This window comes from Crocodylus siamensis, chromosome 5, assembly GCF_052110815.1.
Source record: "Crocodylus siamensis isolate JL-2025a chromosome 5, ASM5211081v1, whole genome shotgun sequence".
In the NCBI taxonomy this organism is placed as follows: domain Eukaryota; kingdom Metazoa; phylum Chordata; order Crocodylia; family Crocodylidae; genus Crocodylus; species Crocodylus siamensis.
Genome location: NC_143399.1, coordinates 134,858,225 through 134,880,409, shown reverse-complemented (window position 1 = coordinate 134,880,409; position 22,185 = coordinate 134,858,225). Strand labels below are relative to the sequence as shown.

The 22,185-nt window shown below is 41.5% G+C and overlaps 1 protein-coding gene across 3 annotated transcripts in view; it reads left to right on the top strand.

Moving 5' to 3' along the window:
* Positions 1–22,185, top strand: part of ATP2C1 (ATPase secretory pathway Ca2+ transporting 1) — an 80,670-nt gene that overhangs the window by 44,228 nt on the left and 14,257 nt on the right. For all 3 annotated transcript variants that reach the window (XM_090046390.1, XM_090046391.1, XM_090046389.1), the window contains 9 exons: positions 6,927–7,082; positions 7,580–7,648; positions 9,911–9,986; positions 10,985–11,051; positions 12,740–12,864; positions 16,273–16,370; positions 18,250–18,345; positions 18,438–18,527; positions 21,484–21,588. In XM_090046390.1, the coding sequence (XP_089902516.1) occupies positions 6,927–7,082; positions 7,580–7,648; positions 9,911–9,986; positions 10,985–11,051; positions 12,740–12,864; positions 16,273–16,370; positions 18,250–18,345; positions 18,438–18,527; positions 21,484–21,588 (882 nt within the window). The remainder of the gene's footprint in view (positions 1–6,926; positions 7,083–7,579; positions 7,649–9,910; positions 9,987–10,984; positions 11,052–12,739; positions 12,865–16,272; positions 16,371–18,249; positions 18,346–18,437; positions 18,528–21,483; positions 21,589–22,185) is intronic.

The window sequence follows — 22,185 nt, the reverse complement described above, 5'->3', positions numbered from 1 at the left end:
TGTTTCATTAACAGGGGTCCTGGTTTTCCCTGATTTTTTTTTTTTTTTTAAATTGCAAACCCTCTGATAAAAACCTCAAAGTTGGTGACTAAAATGACCCCCCCCCACACACACCCCCCCAACCTTCCTGTCCTGCTGGTGCCCCTCGTCCCCCACCCATACCTCCCCCAGCTGCCAGGGCTGTGGGGCCAGAGACCCAGGTCTGCAGCCCCTTGCTCCTGGCAGGAGGGTGGTGTCTGTTGCAGCAGAGTGGAGCCTGGCTGCCCCCTCCCTCCCCTACTGCCTGCCTGCTGTGGGCTTGAGCAGAGGAGACCAGACTGCTGTGGTGCACACTCCCAGGGGGCAGGGGGACCTGTGCCCCCCAGATCTGTGCATGGGGTGGGAACTGCCTGCTGTAGGCTTCCACCCTGCTGCCTTCCCTGGGGCCTCTGCAGCCTGGCATGTGGACCCGGCACTGCAAAGAACAGCAGGGCTGTGCAGGAAAGTTGCTTGCCTGCTGTGAGCTCCGCACTGCCCTGGTGACGTGTCCCCTGTGTGCAACCATGTGCTGCTGCTATTGCACGTCGCCAGGGCAGTGTGGAGCTCACAGCAGCAAACAACTTTCCTGCACAGCCCTGCTGTTCCTTGCAGTGCCAGGTCACACATGCTGTGCTACAGAGGTCCTGGAAGGAAGGGCAGTGGGGCAGGAGTCCGAGCCTGAAGTGGGCAGTGCACAGCCCCTGCCCCACATGTGGATCTGTGGGGCATGGGTACCCCCAACCCCCTGGGAGTGCGTGCGGTGATGGAGAGAAGCCATCCCCCTTACTGCCTGAGCCTGCAGTGGGCAGCCTGCCCTGGCCCTTGGACCCTGGCCCATGCCATTTTCTTTCCTTCCCTACCCCATGTCTGCAAGCAGCCTTTGGTTCTAACTGGAGCTTTGGTTGGCAGGGGGATGGGGACTAATATAGGGCTATTTTTGGAAGTTTGGTGAAGTGGTCACGTCAAAAGGTATATTCCCACTTCTCCTTGCAGGCCACTTGCAGCCCCTATAGGCTGATGAAATGTGTGGGTGAGGGCAGTAGAGGGTGGAATTTCTTCCTTGTGATCCATACCTATGATCTGTTAGGTTTCAGAATGTAACACATAAATGTGTTGGAAGCAGTAGACTGTAAATCGCTTTAGAATATCTTCTAGTAGTCATTTTTACAGGCTGATAATGTAGGCCAGGTGTGGCTAACCTCCAGCATATGCCTCAAGTGTTGGCATTGGCAGCATCTGTGACATGCAAATTGGAAAGGGGACAGACAGTACAGTGGTAGATAGAGCACGGAGCATAAGGAAGTATAAGACGGAGCAACAGATCAGGCAAGAGCATAAAGCAGAGCAGCAGATTGGACAGTGAGCAGTGTGGGAAGCGGGAAGCAGAAAGCAGAGCAGCAGATCTGAGAAGGGAATTGGAGTGGTTCTCAGGGACAATGCAGGGCTTACTTTGTGGCATGCTTGTCAAGAAGGATGCTACCCACTGATCTAGGCAAAAGCTGGATTTATTGTATAAATCACCAGCTGAATTCTCTGAAAACATCATAGTTCTCCAGAAGCATACAAATTCATATTGAAATAAATAGGGTATAGAGAGAAAAACATGTACTGCATGTGTGTGTTACAATAACAACGTTTCTCAGTTCTTGAGAATTAATGATCTCTGATGTATAAAGTTGCTGGTTTCTAGACAATATTTTGCTGTAGTTGGGTGATGTTCTAAATCTGGAAAAAACTTTATGGGTAATTAATGTGCTAACTCAAGACTTGAGTTTTTGCTGAATAGAGAAACACTTTGGAGATTTGCAAATTGTCTTAAAAATGAAATGAACAAATTTAGCAATTTCCCAGTAGTGCTAAAAGTGTTTCTGTTTTAAATTGCTTGCTCTTGCATACTCATGTAAGAACTTCAGGATCTGTGAATATTTTTATTTAAAATAGACGTTGTATAGCTTCTGATCAGACACCTAAAAAGTGAAAGTCTAATTACTCCTGTAGGCACTGTAGTATATGGTTTTAAGCTGTTAAACTCATACAGCTTTTTAGTATGAACCTTATCATTTGTTTGATTCTTTCATAAATGGAGCTATTTCTTCTGTAGCTTCCTGGACCAATGAAAGTAATTTGATAATAATCAGTAATAGTTATGGAAGAGTAATAGAAAGAAACATGCATTTATTTGCCCTGCGTCTGGCAGCTGGGGTATTTAGACTAAAAAAGGTTGAAAGCCCCTGGTATACACTAATATTTGCATTTCTTTCTATGACATTTACAGATACAAGTTTTTGATCATTTATAGGGTTTTTTATTTATTTTGTAAAACATGTTTACAGAGGTGTATTCAAATGCTATGTTCAACAGGCTGTATCCAGAGACAGGAGAAAGAGAGAGACCTGTATGTATGTATGTATGTATGTATGTATGTACATATTGCCAAAAATGAAGTCAGTAGTACTTATTTCACTTGTTGTTTGGCCTGGTTCTATAGTTCTAGTAGACAACAGGATATGAATTTAAAACTGAAAATACCCATTATGTTAACAGGGTAAAAGTATGTTATTAAGAGTTACAATGTTTCTAGTATGATAGTTTAACAGGGGAATGTAGTTGTACCAGAATGAATGTATGGAGGCAAAGCTTTTTAGTATCAGTTTGCTTCACTTAATGACTTCCCTTAGACCACAGCCTGATCTCAAGAAGATCTCAGCATGTTTATTACGTGCCTGAACCTCTACTATTATATTCATTGGTTAAAGAGTTTATTTTTAGCTGCATGGCTACAGGGGTTAACTTTTTAGTCCTCTGTATTCAGTTTAAAGTTGTACAGTAGTGGACATTTGTTCTGTTTTAGGTTGATTAGGCTATTGCTTAGATGCTGTTTTATATATAGTGTTCTGCATTTTCAGTTTTTATTTAAAAAAAAAAAAATCTAGGATTTTTTTGGGTTTATCTTTGAAACATAAAAATTGGGATGAAATCAGGATAAAAGGAAGAAAAGGAAAAAAATCAGTTTAAGCAAGGGAAAAATTGATGCGGAGGGAGTAAGGTTGGGACTAGGGAAAAGGCGGGGGGGGGGCATGGTGCAGCCCATTAACTGCTCCTGGGGCTGTAGCATGAAACGAAGCTGGGGGAGCTGTCAGTGAGTGCAGGGTGGGAGTGTAGCTATTGGTGCTATTTGCCCCCCAGGAGGCCTGTGGGCTGGGGGGCCTGTGCTGGGCTCTTCCCTGGGGGCGTGTGCCCCTGGATCAGTGACAGGAAGCACATGGCGCCTGCCTGTTTTCCTTGGCGGCAGTTGTACCCCTCCCCCCCTACTGTAGCAGGTTGCTGCTGGGCTGCCCTGGTGTTTGGGGGGGAAAGGGTGGAGTGGTGTGCAACCAGATGTGGATGAGGGGGCCCAAGCACAGCATTGGCACCTCCTGCCCTGCCTGGGGTCAGAGCTGGAAGCCCTGTGCCCCCGGGCAGCTCCTCCAGACCCACAGGCCCATGCAGAGTGGCTGGGTGCAGTGGTATAGCTATAGGATAGACTAAGGGACAGCTTTTGTTGTCAGAAAGAGTGGGTGAGGGATTTGTCAGTACCTTTCTGTTAAGTATCGATGCGTGAATCTGTAATTAATATAAGAAGCAAGGGTAAGATGTTCACTGAATAACACTGGAGTTTTAAGCAATGAGACATTGTTTATCATGTGAGTATTATGTAATTTCTTGAAATTGTATTTGTATTCCCTTTGTGAGGCCTCAGGTGGGATTCTTTTTAAATCTGTTTGATATTGCCTGTTTTCTAATAAAATGTTACCCCCCAAAAAAAAAAATCCTGCCACGGAGGGGGTCCAGGCTCTTTTGCCTGCCCCCCCGGCAGAGCTTGCAGCTCCCGGTGCCCAGGGCAGGGCCGAAGCTGGAGCTGGAGCTGTCAGGATGCAGCTTGGACCTGCCTGCCCTGGGAGTGATTCCCGCAGCCTGTCCTGCCCTACCCAGGGTCATTCAGGAGCCCTGTGCTCCCAGGTAGCAGCTCTGGCCACCCTTCCCCAGCCCCTGTGTGGCCACCACTGCCCTCCCAGCCCCCCGCTCCATGTGGATGCCATCACTGTTCCCCCCCCCCCCGACATCCGGCCAGAAATCTGTGCCTCAGGTAACTGGCACAGCAGCACTTTTAGCTTACCAGCACCACCCATTTTTCAGTTCAAATACCTGTTAACCAGCATGAGTGGGGAATGGGCCATTCATCCCATAACAGGGATTTGAACTGAAAATCGGGTGTAAAACTGAATGACTTCAAAAAAACCCCTAGGGAATTTATTAGTGAAAACTGGTAAAAACTGAGAATGCTGTGTAAGATTAAGCTTAATCCATGGTCCAGTTTGCTTATTACTTGGCTATTAGCAAATTCTCTTTTACAGAAGAGAAAATTCTGTCTTTCTGTGTTCTAATCCAGTAAGGGGCTTATGGTTTTAACTTTCAGCCAGCGGCAGTGCTTTTCGCTTTTCTCTTGGAGAAACTTACATTGGTGGTCAGCACTGTAACGGGCTACTTTATTGTAAAACTCTGAGAAGACTTGTCATTCTGCTTATGGTAGTGTTCATCTGTATAGCAATATAGCTACTTATATTAATTTAAAAGTATGTATAAATGCACATCTGTTTAATAGTATCTTAAAGAATTCTTTTCCAAGATTGGAACACTTGAGATTTCTGCAGTATCCTAAAACTGAAAAGAACAAATTATGCAAAGTATACAATGTAATCCTATTTTAAGTAAATTTTAAGTATTGAATATAGTGATCTGTAGAAGGATGCAGTATGTAAAAAGGATCCTAGAATAAAATCTAGTTTCTTGATTGTGTACACAAATGGTTATGGATACTTTCTTTTTTGTAATTGCTCATGTAGTTTACTGTATTGTTTTTAAGTTATCAGAATTAAGGATAAGTTTTAGGAACTTTTATAGTTCTAGTACTAAGGAGTGGAGGGGTGGGGAAAGGGGATTGGAACTGTCGTTACAAAAGATTTCATGGTTTTGCGTATCTAGAGCTGGGTGACACTGCTAGAAAACTACACAAATGGGAATTAAACGGTGTTTGTCTAGCAACACTGAGTGTATGTACAGGAAACTTCTTTACAGAACTGACTCCCTCAGCATGTGTGTATAAACTCATTTTTCAAGACGCAATGTTGGAAACTTTGTCCACCATTTCTAATATACAAATAAAATGAGTAGCCTGTGGGTGTAAAAAATCAAAATATTATGTTGTCAGCTAAGATGATGTTCACCACAACTAGTTTCAGAGTTTCATTTTAAAGGCTGAGCAGCAAGGCTGTTTCAATGCCTCAGTCTATAGTTAAGAAATATACAATTGGTATAAAAATACAGAGCTTTCTTTAGATGTTAAATTCTAAATGGATTTTATTGATTATGATTGAAAGATTGATTGCAGTGTTTGACAAATGTCCATTTTCCTTATTTGATATAGCACCAACTTTTAAAAATGGGTATTGCCCTGGTAACTATTTGAGAAAATAGCAGGAAATAAAGGGAATTGACTGATCAGAAAGCACTTTAGTAAAGGTACTATTCTCTTTTTAATATTGACTAAATTATTTTTGGTCTAGTGAGCTATATTCATTTTGCTGTCTGGCACTGATAAAGAAATCAGTACACCAAAATTGAAATACCTCACCATTTTAAAAGACTGAAATACCTGAACTGCAGTGATCTACCATAATGCTGCTTCTCTAGAGTGCCATGTAATTGATCCATGTTTAATCTCAGTTTAGCTTTTGCTCCTAAAGCCATATGAAATAAAGAAAGAATCTCTGAAAGCCACATTGTTTCGGAGAGACTTGGAGATAGACAACTACCTTCAGGAAAAGTTCCTATAAGTTCAAGGTGACTAGATTGGAGTTCATGGATTTCTTATTTTAATAAATAACCATTTACAGAATCATTAAATACAGAAGACTGTAGAGGGTGGAATTTTGATTTGGACTTCTGGTTCATTTACAGAATAATATTCTACATAGTACCCATTAAAGTTAATGAAAAGATTTTATTGGAAGTTAAATTGGGTAGTCCCTTCAAATAATATTTCTATAATACTTTTTAATTTGGCTACACAGTATCTTTCTTTTTTTAACTGTGACTTATTTCCCTTGCTAGTTCTTCACCTTTTTCCCCAGACATGTTTCTGGGTAGCTTTGCTGCTTAAAAGAATAAAAAGTAGACAGAACTATATAGATGAAAGGTTCTCTTGCCCAACAAGTCCACTTTATGACTTGGCAGTGACCTAATATTCTCCTGGTCAGGACATTAAGTATGAAACAGCATTTTAGGGGTGTAGAACTATTGCCGGTTTCGTTGTTCAGCCAGCTCTGAAGAACTGAGCCACAGGGCAGAGTTGAAAGGATTGTAGTATGTAAATGTATTTGTAATCCTAACTTTTCCCTTTCCTTGGTTTGTTTGAATTGATCACAGTTTCAGCCTTCCTTTAGGTGGACTGCCACAGAGAAACTATCAACAATACAAAAATAAAAGTAAATTTTGAGGGACCCATTTGGAATCTTAAATATAGTCACTATTGTGCCACCATAGCGTTCCAAGATTATTACAATATATGCTTTTCTACTGCTTTTCTTCCTTTCTTGCTGTCTTTTCTTTGGCTTAGTACCTAAGATCTCAAGGAATTCTGCACTTATTTTCTGCGTTGCTGCAGTGTGCTTGTATTCAGCTGCTTGTACATGAAATTTGTTTTCACTTCATAGATTCTGGATGCATGTTTGGTTGACATGTAATTTCATTATCCTGTCAATTTACTTTTAAAAAGAGGGAAGAGGAATATTATAACACAGATTTCCAAGAACTGAAAAGAGTACCAGAAGACAAAGCCTTTTACTAATGTGTGTATTTTGTTTTCACAGGCTGTGGATCTTTCTGTTGATGAATCTAGTCTGACAGGGGAGACTGCTCCATGCTCTAAATGTACATCACCTCAGCCAGCTGCGACCAATGGAGACCTTACCTCAAGGAGCAATATTGCTTTTATGGGAACATTGGTTAGATGTGGAAAAGCAAAGGTAAAATCATATTGATAGAGAAAATTAGACTGAATACCATAGTTATTTGTAAAGGAGCAGAAACTAGATTTGCTTTAAGATCATAAATGTATTTGTACATCCATTTAAGTTGCATATCTGTACATCAGCACTTCAAGGGTATGACCTTTTATTGTCCTGGAAGTCTTTTGCGCTCTGATTTACAGAAGCAGAACTTTTGTGGTAGTTTTTCAGTTGCTGGATCCAAAGGAAAAATAATATGGTTTACTGATGCAATAGGTGGTAGAATAACTTATACTCTTAGAAATATTATCTGAAGTCTGTAAATATGTCTGGAGAATGTGCAAGAGCCTTGGAGAGTGCTTCTAATATATAATTCAGGATATGTGAAATGCTTTAAGAAAAAACCTAGCTCTTCACTGTTTGGTTAATAGATTGTTGACAACTATTCAAGAAACATAATTAATACTAAAGTAATAACTCAAATGGGAATGATTCTTTTAAAATTACTTTTATAGGGAATAGTTATTGGAACAGGAGAAAACTCTGAGTTTGGAGAGGTTTTCAAAATGATGCAAGCAGAAGAAGTAAGTATTAATACTTAAAGCCTAGTTTTCTTTTTATTTTGTTAATGTAAGTATTTTTCCATCAAGAGAGATCCCTATGAAGCTTCCATAATTTTAGTGGACAAAATAATGGTTGTATTTAACGGTGTGAGTATTTCACTAAACTCCTTTAAAAAATTTTGAGAATCTTTTGGGTGCCTGCAGTGGGCTTGGGGCTTCCCACTCTGCTGCTTTCCCCCTGGGGACCTCCATGGGGTAGAGTGAGGTAGTGAGACCTGTTGCCACCGCCACTGGAACCCACACAACAGCCATGCTGCCAGCAGTGTGAGGAGTTATGGACTGGAGGGGAAAGGGGGGGTCATGCTGACCTTGCCTCCTCCCACCTCCAGCCACTTGCAGTCCAGGTTGCAGCTCTACCCTGCCACCATGGCCCAGCTGCTGCTGTTCCCCTCAGGCTGCCTGTGCTGCCCTCAACCCCACTTCCCCTCCAGGGTAGAGCTGCAGCCAGCACCCGTTACTCTTCTCTCCCTCCCCCCTTGCACTGCTGGCAGCACAGCTGGCATGGGGTCCCAGCGGTGGCGCCAACAAGTTTTGCCACCCTGCTCTGCCCCCCCTTGCCAGGTCCTGCCTACTGGGTTGAGTCTCGGCTGTGGGTTCAAAAATCTGGGGGACACATGCCCCACCCCACTGTGACTTATGCCCCTCCCACTCCCCACATCACCCTTGTCCCCTCCCAAATAGACTTGTCTGTGGGGAGTTGCTCTCCACTGTGCTGCATGTGCACATGCACATGGTGCCTGCAGCCTCTGATCATCCTCCTCCCATTCCCCAGAACCCCTTGCAGGCTTTAGTGTTGTCAGCCTGCAAGGGGAAACTTGTGATTTCCCACATTTTACTCTTTAAAGGAGAAAATCCATGTTTTTCTGTGGCAAATAGAAAACCCAGATCCCTGGTCATCACTAATGTCTTCATTGCCAAAGCTGAGCACTGAAACAGTTTAAATGTTGAGGCAGAAGCTCAAGAACAAGCTCAGTGTTCCTTGTCATTCCAAGAGTGAGCATAGCAATATTTCTGAATAGCAGTCTTGCCCACCAGTGCTGGCATTAGTTCAGGAACAGCCTGTGAGTCGCTCATGAATGTAGGCTGCCATCTACACTATGAGACATTGAGGCTTGTTTTCATAGATACTAAAAGGTGTGTCTTCATTAGTGAGGAAAATAAGAGTGATCTCTAGTGGTGTACGTGGCCAGATTATTGACACTGGAATTCCCAAGAGTTGCTGGATTCAGGGTAGAATAACATCACTTCAGAAGGTGTTCCATTTCTTAATCTGTCTGTTCTCTGACTAATTAGGGAGGCAGTCAGTTTTGATGACTGACTTTCATTTTATGAGAAGTTGGGGTTCTTTATAAATTTATTCTTTGTTCATTTTGTATGAGCAATTGGTAATTAAGGCTTACATGGGAGACTCACTGGTCCCCATCTTTTTTGCTTTCAGAGATAGTAATCTGTTTTCTCACCCTCTCAAAGTCTTATCGCTGTATCTTCAGCCAGTTGTAGGTGTTTTGACGTTTAGTTGCTTCCCCAAAGTAATGTGTTAATTAGGGCAGTGTCTTGTATTACCGTCCAGATAAGCCTTTGTGAGCCTAATACAAGAATTCACTTTCCTGACTGTTTTCTTGTGGTTTGTAAATTGCTTTCAACAGAAGTTAATTGTGTAAGTAGTGTGTGAGGTTGTTTGCTTGTTTTAGTGTGCTTTTGTGGGCTTTTTTTGGTTGGGTGTCGAGTTCTTTTCTAAGAAAAAGCCACTTCTAATCTCTAGCAAATTCCTGTTGGGAAGTACAAGATGGCTTCTTAGGAGTTTGATGTGCATTTAAGGTTTGAAAATGGCATTTATCCTTCTGTTATCCAAAGCCACATTTTTTTTCTCTTTTCAGGAACCTCAGAGTTTCTGATAGACTTTGCCTACTTATGAATGCTTAGGATAAGTAGCTTATTTGGTGTAGATGGAGTGCTGTGAAGTTCCTCAGTCCAGTGACAGACTCCTAGAAAGTCTGAAGCTGTCTCCAAAAATGGAGGAATGTAACGAGATAGTGCAATGTGCATTATTCCTTCTGCAAATGAAATGTATCTGATAACGCTGCTGTTTGGATATATAAGCGTTGACTGTTTCTCTTGTATTTTCATGTTTTAGAAATGTAATGATACAATATGTACTGTACTGCAGTAACACTTTTATGCAAGTTACTCACTTTTTACCCTGTGCTCTGATCTTTTACTAAGGCTCCAAAGACACCTTTGCAGAAGAGCATGGACCTTTTAGGAAAACAGCTTTCTTTATACTCCTTTGGCATAATAGGTAAGAAAACATATTTGCATTTGGACTTTTTAGTCACATTCAGAGTTCACTCCTGATGACACTTTACGTAAATCAAAATTAAGAATAATATTGGCATTAGAAGAATGGTGATTTAAAAGAAGAAACTATTGGTCACTGCTTAATGGGCTTAGATCAATATTAGTTGAAGGTCACTAAGACGCTGGGGTTTTTCTTCATATTTGCTACAGGTCTCTTCCAACATCCTTTTTATTCTCACTTTCCTCTCTTTTTTTAAATCTTACCTTTTTTTAAAGTATGATGCGAGTATAAGTGAGAGTCTCCGTGCCAGTGCTGCTTTGTGGTTTACATGGAGGTGATCTTATTCCACCCTTGAAGCATAATGCCATGCTAATAGACCCTACAGTATTATAGGAAAGTGGGGCTAAAAGGGACCTCCACATGGTTATCTAGTCCAGCCCCTTGCTCAAGGCAAGATCATCCCTTACTAAACCATCGCAGCCAAGTGTCTGCCCAACATTCTCTTAAACCTCCGAGGATGGTGATTCCATAATTTCTCTAGATAACCTGTTCCAATGTTTGACCACCCTCATAATCAGAAAGTTCCTCCTCATCTCCAGCCAAAACTTTCTATGCCAGGGGTGGGCAAAATGCGGCCTGGGGGTCAGATGCGGCCCGTCAGGCCATTCTATCCAGCCTGCAGGGCCCCTAAAAATTTTAGAACATTAATATTTATCTTCCCTGGCCTGCCTGTCATGTGGCCCTCAGTGGCTTGCCAAAACTCAGTAAGCGGCCCTCTGCCCGAAATAATTGCCTGCCCCTCTTCTATGCTGTAACTTCCTTGAGTCTATGCCTCATTGGTCAAGGAATCAAGGCTCTGGTGTTCCAGAAGCACAGTTTAGTGCATTGTAATACAGAGCAGTATTTGCAGGCTTGGATTTGCTTAATGTTTGATCATTTTGAAGTCCTTGATTTTTTATTTATATGAAAAGACACCATTGTTTCTGGTTTGTTTATAGGCATTATTATGCTGGTTGGTTGGCTGCAAGGAAAGCATATTCTTGATATGTTTACTATTGGTGTGAGGTGAGATTTATCTTACTATTTTGTAAACTTAAAACAAACTTGAAAATTAGTTGTGTTACAGTGCGTATGTATATTGCACAGGCTATGTTTTTAAGTCAGTTTTGGTACAATTCTTTAAGTAAAGAACTTGAATTTAATTGGAGAGACATTCTACTCTGACACAAGAATGATTATTTACTTGCTTCTGTTTATAATGACAAAATGGTATGTCCTTTCTGTTTGTCTTAACATTCATCTAGGTCTTGATCTCTGCAAACTAAACATGGCTAACACTTGTACTGTATTTACTCACATACCACATGCATTTCCCCACCCCACCCCTCATCAGCCCTCCAAAATTTAGAAGAGAAACTGCTTTTTCTTTGCTGGGGAAGCAAGGTTAAATAGAGTAGGCAGACATTGACTTATGGCAACTTCCCCCAGGGGCTGTAAATAGGAGGGGCTCTCTCTTGGCCACTGAACTGGCTGCGTGCGAGTGAGCTGCTGCATGCAGTCTGTAGTAGGCCTATTGTGTGGAAACAACACTTGATTATTTACAGTAATTTACAAAGAAGTATTTATAGTAAATGGGTAACAGTCTTGCTACTGCCTTTCCAAGGGTTTGGAGCCTAGCCTTGTTGCCCTGCTACACCAGGAAGTTTCTTTTGCCTCACTCAGACTGTCCCCTGGATTTCTAGATGCTCAAAATTTCCAGAAGGACATACTCTGTTATCCTGTCAGCTATGACTTTGGAAAAATCTTTTATTTTTCTACGTTCTACTCTGAAAAACAAGGAATGTATTTATTTTGGGCATATGTGGTATGGGAGAAAATATGGTAATAACCAGAAGTTTGTGTTCCCTCCAATATAACCATTTAAGCAAAAGAAGAATCCGCTTCTTGGAGTGGGTGGCCACAGACACAGATTTGAGTAAATAGATGGGCCTTGAATTTTGTCAAAGTTCACTGTTCCTTCTGCAGAGTAGTGGAGGGGAATGAATTCCATAGGAGAGGGTTCTCCAGATTTAAGAAATGTCTCAACTTATCACTTGGTTGGACTGTGCATGTAAAGTACAAAAGGTGACCTTTTAAACAACATAGATCATGACTAAATGAAGATTTATGTATCACTGGAATATGTACCCATGAATGTATGGTCATATCTGCTCTCATGTCTGGTTTATACTCTGTTATATCACACTATCAGTTATTCCATTTCATGTAGGATAGTCATGTAGGGTAGTGTCATACCTTTAATCTCAAGATGACAGCAATGGCTGTGATATGGTCTGCATCATCATGTATGTATACAATTACATAGAAATTTGATGTATTGAAAGCCTTATTACTTGGTAATCCAGTTTGCTTTGCATAATTATGATTCAGTTAGGTAAGGCTCAAAGCACTAAAATGAACAGGATCAGATTTAAAGCTGATCTTCCCCTTATACTTGCTGCCATTTTGATTTAAACATTGATGTGCATCTGAATTCAGATGTCTAAATCTCCAGTTCTTAAACCCGGGTGTGTTAGCTACCCTCCTCAGAATGCTCTCAAATTAAATATTTACCTAGAACAAAGTAGCAGCCACTTACTCTTTGACATTAATTTACTAATGGAACATTTTTCATTTATAACAATTTTGTAATGATGCATTTATAACCAGTATATGGAATTCTAAGAAAAAATATTTACACTGTTTTATTACAGCTTGGCTGTAGCGGCAATCCCGGAAGGACTACCAATTGTGGTAACTGTCACATTGGCCCTTGGTGTGATGCGAATGGTCAAGAAAAGGGCTATTGTAAAAAAGCTACCAATTGTTGAAACTTTAGGTATGACTAGAACCAATCGTAGAGATGTTGATATGAATGTGATGATTTTAACAATAATTTTAAGTCTGTTGAAGATCTGCTTCATTAGCCAAGGTTTTTTCAGGACTTTGGTAATACTTTAAACAAGTTTCTCTTAAATTGAATCATTTTTACAAGAAATTAATGGCCAATAGTAAGTCCATGCTAGCAGTAATATAATTTCATCGATGAAGAGGTACCTAGAAGAATTTTATTATTCATTGATTATAACCTTTTTAGTTTTGCATAAGCTTGCAGTTTTGTTGAATTAAATAAATGAATGCTTTTAAACCTTAGCAGTCTTGCATGTGTTTAGGAATAGCATTGAGATGACTGCAAAGAGCTTTTAAGTTTATTGGTATAAGAAAAATGCAGTTATACTATACACATTGTGTGGTCTATAGCATTAAAAAAAAAAATACAGTATTTACCGAAATACAAGATGAGTTCCCCCTCCCCTCTCCCCAACTGCATTGGGGAGGAAGTCCCTTGTCATATATTTGCATGAAAGATAACCTCATTAAATATATGACATATCATTAAACTGCTGCCAGTAGCAGCATGTGCTCAGTAATAGAAACCACCTATGAAGCTGATTAAATGCAGCCAACACTGAGCATGACTGTGGTCCACATTGGGCAAACATACAAATGGAACCATACCACAAGGAAATCCCATATGAATAAGATATATGAAAGTGTCCAATCCCCCTCAGTGCCAATTATTTCATGTTTTAGTGAGCCACTACATTTGAATACATTTCAACTTCCTGTTCACTCCCACTGCTGAGCTGTGCCTTTCTCTCCCATTTCCAATTAAATGTTTGGTAGACATCACCAAATGGGGGTCTTAAACAGTTCACCCAGAATCCCTTTGTCACCCCTCTTTCTCAGTTGGTTGCGTATGATGAGGTAGAGCCAGACCAGGTTGCCTTGAGCCTCATCTGCATATACATTTTTGGAGGATCCCAGGACTTGTGATAAGAATGCTTGGTTCTAGTTTGGTGGTGGGGGAAGAGTGCACTAATTAATACATGGATCCTTTGTGGGAAGTATCTGGAATACATGCACATACTGAGTGGTGCTGGGGTGGGTCACCATGGCTTGAAGGACTATTGACTCTGCTGGGACCCATCCTAGCGAACTATGTGGTAATTCTGAGCCTTTTGGCTTTGGACTAATGTGCATAGTTTGTACCACATATAAATAGGCAGAAAAGTGCTGCTTAAAAGTGTTTTTATGGGGTAGCTGTGTTAAAACTTGCAGTTTCAAAAAGATAAAATGAAAATTTCTGTATACATATTTGCTGATACGCAGTTTCTGCAGGTATGTTTATTTCAAGGTCGTACTTTTCAGATTTACCCCACACTTCCATTCGCTCAGGGAGAGCGGGGCCTGACATTAAGCAGGGAGGAGGAGGGTGAAGGGCTGCGGGTAAGGTGGATAAAAATCAACAATTAAAAAAAATCAGATTTTTTTTATTTAAATCAGATTTTTTAAATTTAATCATTTAAAATCTTTTTAAAAGATGTTATTAAACAAACCAACTTATGTTGTAACTACCATATGTTTTATTTTAAAAAATAAGATACGGCACTATCCCCCACTGAGGGGGACTGGGCACTACTATGTATCTTATCCTATATATAAAGATAGCTTTAATTTAGGGTATGTTAAAGCTCAAAGATATCATTATGCGATAGGGATTATAACTTCTAATTATATACTGTTTGAGACCATATATTCATGTAACCTTTTTCAGAGTTTTATAAATAGGTCACAACAGACCATGGACTATATTAGGGGCCCAATCTTATGGGGTTGCCAGAGGCTTCTCTATAGGCTGGTAAAGATTTTAAGAAAACCACTCTACCCAGTGGGACTCAGTAGTCAGTCTAGAACAGGGGTGGGGAAGATACGCCCATGGACTGGATCTGGCCCGCAACAGGCCCCTCAGTCCTGCCTGGCCCAGGCACTATCTGGCAGTGGTGTGTCCTGCCACCCTCTGGGCATGCAGTGGAGTTAGGGTGGCTCTGTGGCTGGACTGCCTTTCTAGGCAGCCCAGGTAGCAACTCCTTCCAGCTGCTGCTGCCATTGGCCCCAGCCCCATGGTACTGGTAGGGACCTGTGTGCACAGCACCAATCCACCCCACCTGCACCTGCTTCAGACTTGCCCACTGAGGCTTAGCAACATCAGCAGCTGTGCACCAGACAGAAGCTGTTGCTCAGCACAGGAGAAAAGCGGTCCCTTCCCATCGCTGCTGCTGGGCTCTTCATGCTGCAACTGCCTGGTGCCTGTGCTGGGCTGCTGCCTTCAGGCTGCCCAGCAAGAAAGTGGTGGCAGCAAAGAGCAGCTGCAGGCGAGTCTGGAGCAGGTGTGGTGTTGGGGTGAGTCGATGCTGTGCTGAAAATATACATTTTCCATATATAGTATCTAAGTATTGGGAAGTCATCTTGTATTCTGGGTTATTTTATCTGAGTAAATACGGTATATACTTGTCTCCTTGCGGATATATAAAACATTAGAGAGTTGCGCATGTGTTTAAATGTTAATAATTATGCATGTATTTGAAGATGAGCTACTTTGAATTCAACTGCCTCCAGTGCTTGGGAAGTACAGAACATTAATACTGCAAGGCTGTATTTATCTTTTTGTCAAGATGTTATAATGTAAGCGAAGTGTGTATGATTGATCAAACATTTTTAAAAAAAATCTACATCTTAAGCATTCCTATTTGCAGCAAATTAATTTAAAATTCAAGGAAGATACTAATGCAACTTTGATATGATGCTTTAAAAATTTAAGTCAGGGAGAGTATTAAGATTAATGACATTAAATAAAAGTAATAACTGATCATTACTGATATTTTAGAGAAAATGTGTAGCTTTTGGTGCCATAGAAGCTCTCAGCCTTTCTTTTCACACAAGCTCGGTTAAGACTTCATTAAAATAGTTTACAGTCAGTAACAGTAAATGGGAAAGCATAGAAACACTTTGGAAGATTGTTTTTGGCTGCATCCTGACTTTGTTTGTACATAGCTTTGAATGATCTGGTGTGAATTCTTTGATTCAGTTTAAGTGATAATTGCCATTGTTAAAAAAAATGAATAGATCTTTTACAGTCCAGTTGTAACCACCAGCATTGCAGTGTTTTGTTTTGTTTTGTTTCTTTGTTTTGTTTTTTGGCATACTTGTACTCTTGAGGAGAGTAAGAAATTTTAAAAGCTCATGTGGAAAGTGATCAGCTATATGTAGATAGGTGTTAGAGAGGTTCATCTGATCTCAAAGTTTTAGAGCATTTGGAAACTAGATTAAGTTTTTTTTCTTGGTGTGAAGCATATTGTGGCTAGCAAGACTGTCTTACAAACGTTAACTTAATTGGTTCTTTCAGGCTGTTGCAATGTGATTTGTTCAGATAAAACTGGAACTTTAACAAAGAATGAAATGACTGTTACTCATATTTTTACGTCAGATGGACAGCACGCTGAGGTATAGTAGGAATATATTTAACTTTTTACTTTAATTCTGTGGCTTCAGTGCATGTAACAGGTACTAGGCTGAACTATTCTGACTTGCCAAATACAAGGCTGACTGAGAGATTTGCCCCTGGCTATCACGTTGTGTTCTCATATGCATTCATTATTTTGACCTTTTTCTGGACTGTGTTGTTTAAATAAAGACTGGTTGAAAGGCTTGGCAGTTGTCTTTCCTATTGAAAACAAGATTATTTTCTACAGCATGTGAACATGCATTAAATCATTTATAGTAGCCTTTGGAAGGGGAATATTGGCTTATGTGGCCTACTTGTAATATTTAGTCTGCTAGATAGATTCAGAACCCTGTGCCCCATGACTGTTTCACTGCTGATTGTTTAATTGGATAGAATAGAGGCAGGAAGTGAAAACATGGTTGGTAGGGAGTTCCTAAAAGGAAGGAAATATGCACACAAAAAGGAAGGAGGAATAAATCAGAGGATGGGAAAGAAACAAAAAAGCAGAAATAGATGCGTCTTTAGGGGAACATGTTTTCTCACTGATTGATGCAAGTGTGACAAATTAAAGAGAATATATACAAATTCCAAAATTCCTTGACTTATTTCCCATCTGGCTTTATTTCTTTTGAAGTCGGTGAGGCTTGTGCCATTGACTTCAGTAGAAATGGGACCCTTTCTTTTTCTTTTAAAAGTCCATTTTTTCCAACTGCTATGCTGTATTTGCATGAGGGGAAGAACAGCTGGTTTCTCCCAATGGACTTTTGAAATGGATTTTAGCAAAAGAACATTGTGCTTCTGAGAAGAGCCTAATGAATTGTGAGGGGAAGAAGAAAGTAAACAGATAGATAATGGGTGAAATGGATGAAGCAACCTTTCTTTTAACCGTTTAAAAATGTTATTTACTTCCCAGTAGTTTGCCAGCTTGCATTTCTGTGGCTTATTTTAATTTTTAATTTAAAATACCAGTTTAATAAATTTAAAATTGGAGGAAGCCCTTTCAGCTATAAGTACAATGAAGTTACTGTGAATGCACACAAGCCTCAAACAGGGAATGAGTGAAAAGTTTCCTAAACTTACTTTTTAAGCTCTCTCTTTTAATTTAAGCGTCATCTGCCTGTTATACGAGTTCACACCATTGGTCCATTTAGTTCAGTACCCTGTTTCCGATGGTGACTGGCTTCACATATTTTAGTAGAAAGTGTATGGGATGCTCGCTGACATGTTTGAGTTTTTCTTCCTAAATCTGGGTGTTTAGTATCTGGTTTATGCTGCAAATTAAGGGATTAAACTAAACTACTGATTGGGCTCTAGATTTTATTCTAGAATAAATAATTACAAACTAATTGTTTTAGTGTCTGTATATCCCAGGCCTCAGCCCATGAACTGATCTTCAGTCAGCCTAGATCACCTAGCTACACTTCTAGATTTCCTTTCTCATTAAACTTTTAAAATGGTTCCCTAACCTCCAGGGAACATGCATTGTAGGTCCAGGTAAACCAAGAAAAAGGGGGACTGAAGAGCAAGAGATAGTTGAAAGCAGGTCCTGATGGAACAAGGCAATTATATGTTTCTGCCTACCAATGCCAAGAATGCAGCATTTGAAAGCTACTTAGATCATTCTGAATTTGCACTGTGTTCAGTATAGACATTAAACTGTCTACAAACTGCTGAATTTAACACTTTCTTTAATTTAAATCCATTGCATTAGACCCTGAGTAGGAAACTGTGGGTGTGCATGTCTAGATTGGTATAATTGGTTCATTTTTAAGTAACTCATTCCATTTTCTGTACAGGAAATTCTGAAAAACAGATTATTGGATATATGAAATGTTTTAATGCTCTGATTGACATCTTGTTTGACTCTGTACTTTACAGGTAACTGGAGTAGGCTACAACAGGTTTGGAGAAGTGATGCTCGATGGTGATGTTATTCATGGATATAACAACGCAACTATTAGCAAAATTGTTGAGGTACGATTTTAGCATGGTAAGCAGTCTATCTCCAGTGGCTTTAATATAGCCTATATATGTTCTATTGACCTTGGTGTCTTTTTGTGTTTTAGGCTGGTTGTGTGTGCAATGATGCTATAATCAGAAACAACACCTTGATGGGAAAGCCAACAGAAGGCGCTCTGATTGCACTCGCTATGAAGGTGTGTGCTTCCCTCTTGTTTTTAGACATAAAGCTTGTCACTGTGATGAATAAAATTACTAATGTTACAGTAATGGTGTCATTAAGTCTTTTATTGAAAACTACTCTTACAACAGAAATAATTTTAGGATGCTCCAGAGTTCTCGATTTTATAAAAAGCTACTGAATAAGTGGGACATGAAGTAAAATCACGTTTGTTATATTACATTTTTATACTAAACCCAAATATATATATTGTGGCTGGTACTTAGTCTTACCATGATTGAGTATGCTCATGCCTCTATTGTAATGTGTGTTAATTTTCAATTCCCCCCCAACCTTTCTGAGATGCAGAATCCACATATGACTTCTTGCTCAGACCCAGAGACCTTTTATTATTTTACCAAAATCTGTGTGGTGGTACCTGGGCTGCCTTGGAACGTAGTCAGTTTCCATGACTAGTATGAAACTGACAAGTAGCTTGGGGGAAAATATTGTTTTAAAAGCTGTGGCGTATTGGGCAGTGCACCCCCCTTCCACCCCAGAACGTCCTGGGAACCTAGAAGTAAGGGTACCCCTTCTACTCACCTGGATACTCCTTTCCCCTTCTATGTCTAGAAACTAGTAGTTTAAACCACATATCAAATGGTGTAAGTTTTATATCTGTCTGCACGCATAGACTTCACTCCCCGCAAGACCAGAATCCTGTAAAGGCTAGGCTATGCCCTCCCCTTTCTTTATCTTTGGAAGATAAATATGTTGTTAGGTAAGAACAAGGTAGATATGATTTGAAATTATATAAGCATAAATATACTGTTAATGATTGGCAATGAAATGTGCAAAAAGCTTTTGCTTCATTCACTTCAATGTCTCAAAAGCTTGTATGTTGAAGCTGGAACATTGTGATTTGACAACATTTTGAGAGAGGGGAATAAAAACAAAATGAGCATGTGGGCAAGCAGCATGTTTACATTGGTGTTATCAGCATTGCATCTGTGTTTAAAAAATGAATTGGACAGATGGCATTATTTCTTAAGGCCTCATCATGTCTCCCAATCAGTTGGAGACTAACCCCTGAAAGAATCATAGTAAGTCTTCATTGTTGTAAGTTGTGCCAAATTAATGTCTGTTCATGCCCACCTCAGGGTTGCTGCTTGCTAATGGTGAGCAGTCTATTATCTGTTTCCCTGCAATGTAGTAGCAAGCAGAGCCAACCTGTGGGGTGGGGGAGAGGAAGGGGAAGCAGGCCTGGGGCAAATCAGCCTGCATGGGGAGCCCCCTTAACACTGTGCAGGGCCATGTACCCCTGCAAAGGGGGGCTGGGAGGGGTCCCTTATGCTGCTTCTGAGCTGCCAGCTCCAGGCAGGCCCTGCATAAGAGGCTGCGGCCCCTCTGCCCAGCTTCTCAGCCTCCCCTCTCCCCACACAGTGTGGGGCCCAGGGCAGTTACCCTGATTCACCGTATCCTAGGGGTGGCTCTGGTAGCAGGGTAACAGCCACCTACTGTGTTTACTTCTCTTGGGGTGCATCTACACGTGCAGTTTGTGCCAGAGTTTATCCTGTCATCTTAATGGCATGTGGTAGATAATTAAAATACTGTGAGCCAGGGTGCATGTCCAGTTCTGTGCGCCCCATTTCAGGAGGGATGTGGACAACATTGAAAGGGTCCAGAGGAGGGCCACCTGCATGATCTGGAGACTACAGGGCAGACCCTACATTGAAAGACTGCTGGACCTAAACCTGTTCAGCCTTCACAAGAGAAGGCTGAGGGGGGACCTGATGACTGTCTATAAACTCACTAGGGGGGACCAGAAGGGTTTAGGGGAGACACTGTTTCCCCTAGCGCCACCTGGCATGACAAGGAACAATGGACACAAGTTATTAGACAGTAGATTTAGATTAGACATCCGCAAGAACTACTTCACAGTCAGGGTGGCTAGGAGCTGGAACCAACTTCCTAGGGAAGTGGTGCTGGCTCCTACCCTGGGGATCTTTAAGAAGAGGCTTGATGACTACCTGGCTGGACTCATTTGAGTCCAGTTTTTTCTCCCGCCCAGGCAGGGGTTCGGACTTGAAGATCTACAAGGTCCCTTCCGACCCTACCTCTATGATTCTATGATTCATGCACAGATGCTAGCCTGTGCGAACTGCTGACTGCAGCAGTTTGAGCTGGGACGGAGCAGTCTTGGGCTGGCAGAGGGGCTGGGGAGAGGGGTGGTCAGTCCCAGGCTCTGGGAGGCAGAGAGGCTGGCTGGGGCACATGAGTGCACCAGCATGTGGAGCCCTGTGACTGGGTAGCAGGGTGGGGTCTGGTCCCTTGCTGCCTGGGATGACTAGATGCAATATATACTGTATACCTGGATCAGAGTTTATCTGTGTGTTTAGGTGCAGTTATTTTCACCGCCATAAAGATAGTACTGTCCCTGTTAGTACTATTTTACGATGGTGAATATTATTTTGCTGCAATCTAATAGAATTGCATATGGAGATTGTGATGTTTTACATCACAGGAAATTAGTGCACAGATAAGTGCATGTGTAGATGCACTCTTAGTGTAGCTGTTTGTCTCTGCCCATTGTTAGCCTAGTGTTACTTAACATCAGTATACAAAAACATTGTGGATTACCCTGTAGTATGTACAGAGCCATCCCTAGGAGTGTGTGGGGCCCGGGGCATATCAGCTTGTGTGGGGCCAGAGGGCAGGGGTGTGGCAAGCAGCTAGACCATGGAGCCAGTGGCTGCGATGGAGCCTGTATGGCACTGTCCATGGGGCCACCCAAAACACAGGCCCTGGGGCAGCTAACCCCACTTGCCCACCCCTAGGGATAGCTCCGAGTATGTGATAGTCCATTCATGCCCTGAATTTTTAAATAATTAAAGTTTAGCTGCTTTTGGGAACCTTTTCTTGGAGGGCAATAAATGGTCTGGCTGTATGAACAAAAATGGTGCTAAGGTTACTTTTTGTTATGTTTTGCACAGATGGGTCTAGATGGACTCCAGCAGGATTACATAAGAAAAGCAGAGTATCCCTTCAGCTCAGAGCAGAAATGGATGGCTGTTAAGTGTGTGCACAGAACACAGCAGGTAGACCTTTCCAGTGGCTCTCCTCAATTTTGTCAGCTATTATGTAACGTTGTGCAGTGCAACTTGGGCTCAGATCAGGTGCATAGTTTCCTTGTTTTACTTTAAGGGCTGTTTTCTGAAGGTCGTAACAAAGTGCACAGACCTGTGCATTTGGAAGGGGAACAGAGGCTGTGGACAGACGTTGCATTTACAGAGCTATAAAGTCAAAGGAATAGGCCTGCACAACCCGTGTAGCACTACAAAAATAGTACCTGTTCTGTAGTGGTACATTTTGTGGAGCCCTGTGTAACATTTATCTGGTTGCATGTAACGCTACAGCAGGTCTCTTGTTCTCCTGACATCCCATAGTACTCCATGGTGGGGATTAAGGGAGAACCACTTGCTCCTTGGTAACCTGCTTGGGAGCAGAGCTTCAGCCCAGCCAGGAAAGCAGACTGTGGCTCTGTTTGACACACATAGCTGTCACAGAGCCCGGTGGCAGAAATGGCAACTGCTGCTGGGACAGTGGGGACCACTGGTCCTGTGGCAGGGGAGACAGCAAGCTGTCAACACACTGCCACCCTGATCACTGGGGAGGGCAGCAAGCTGTCAGACTGA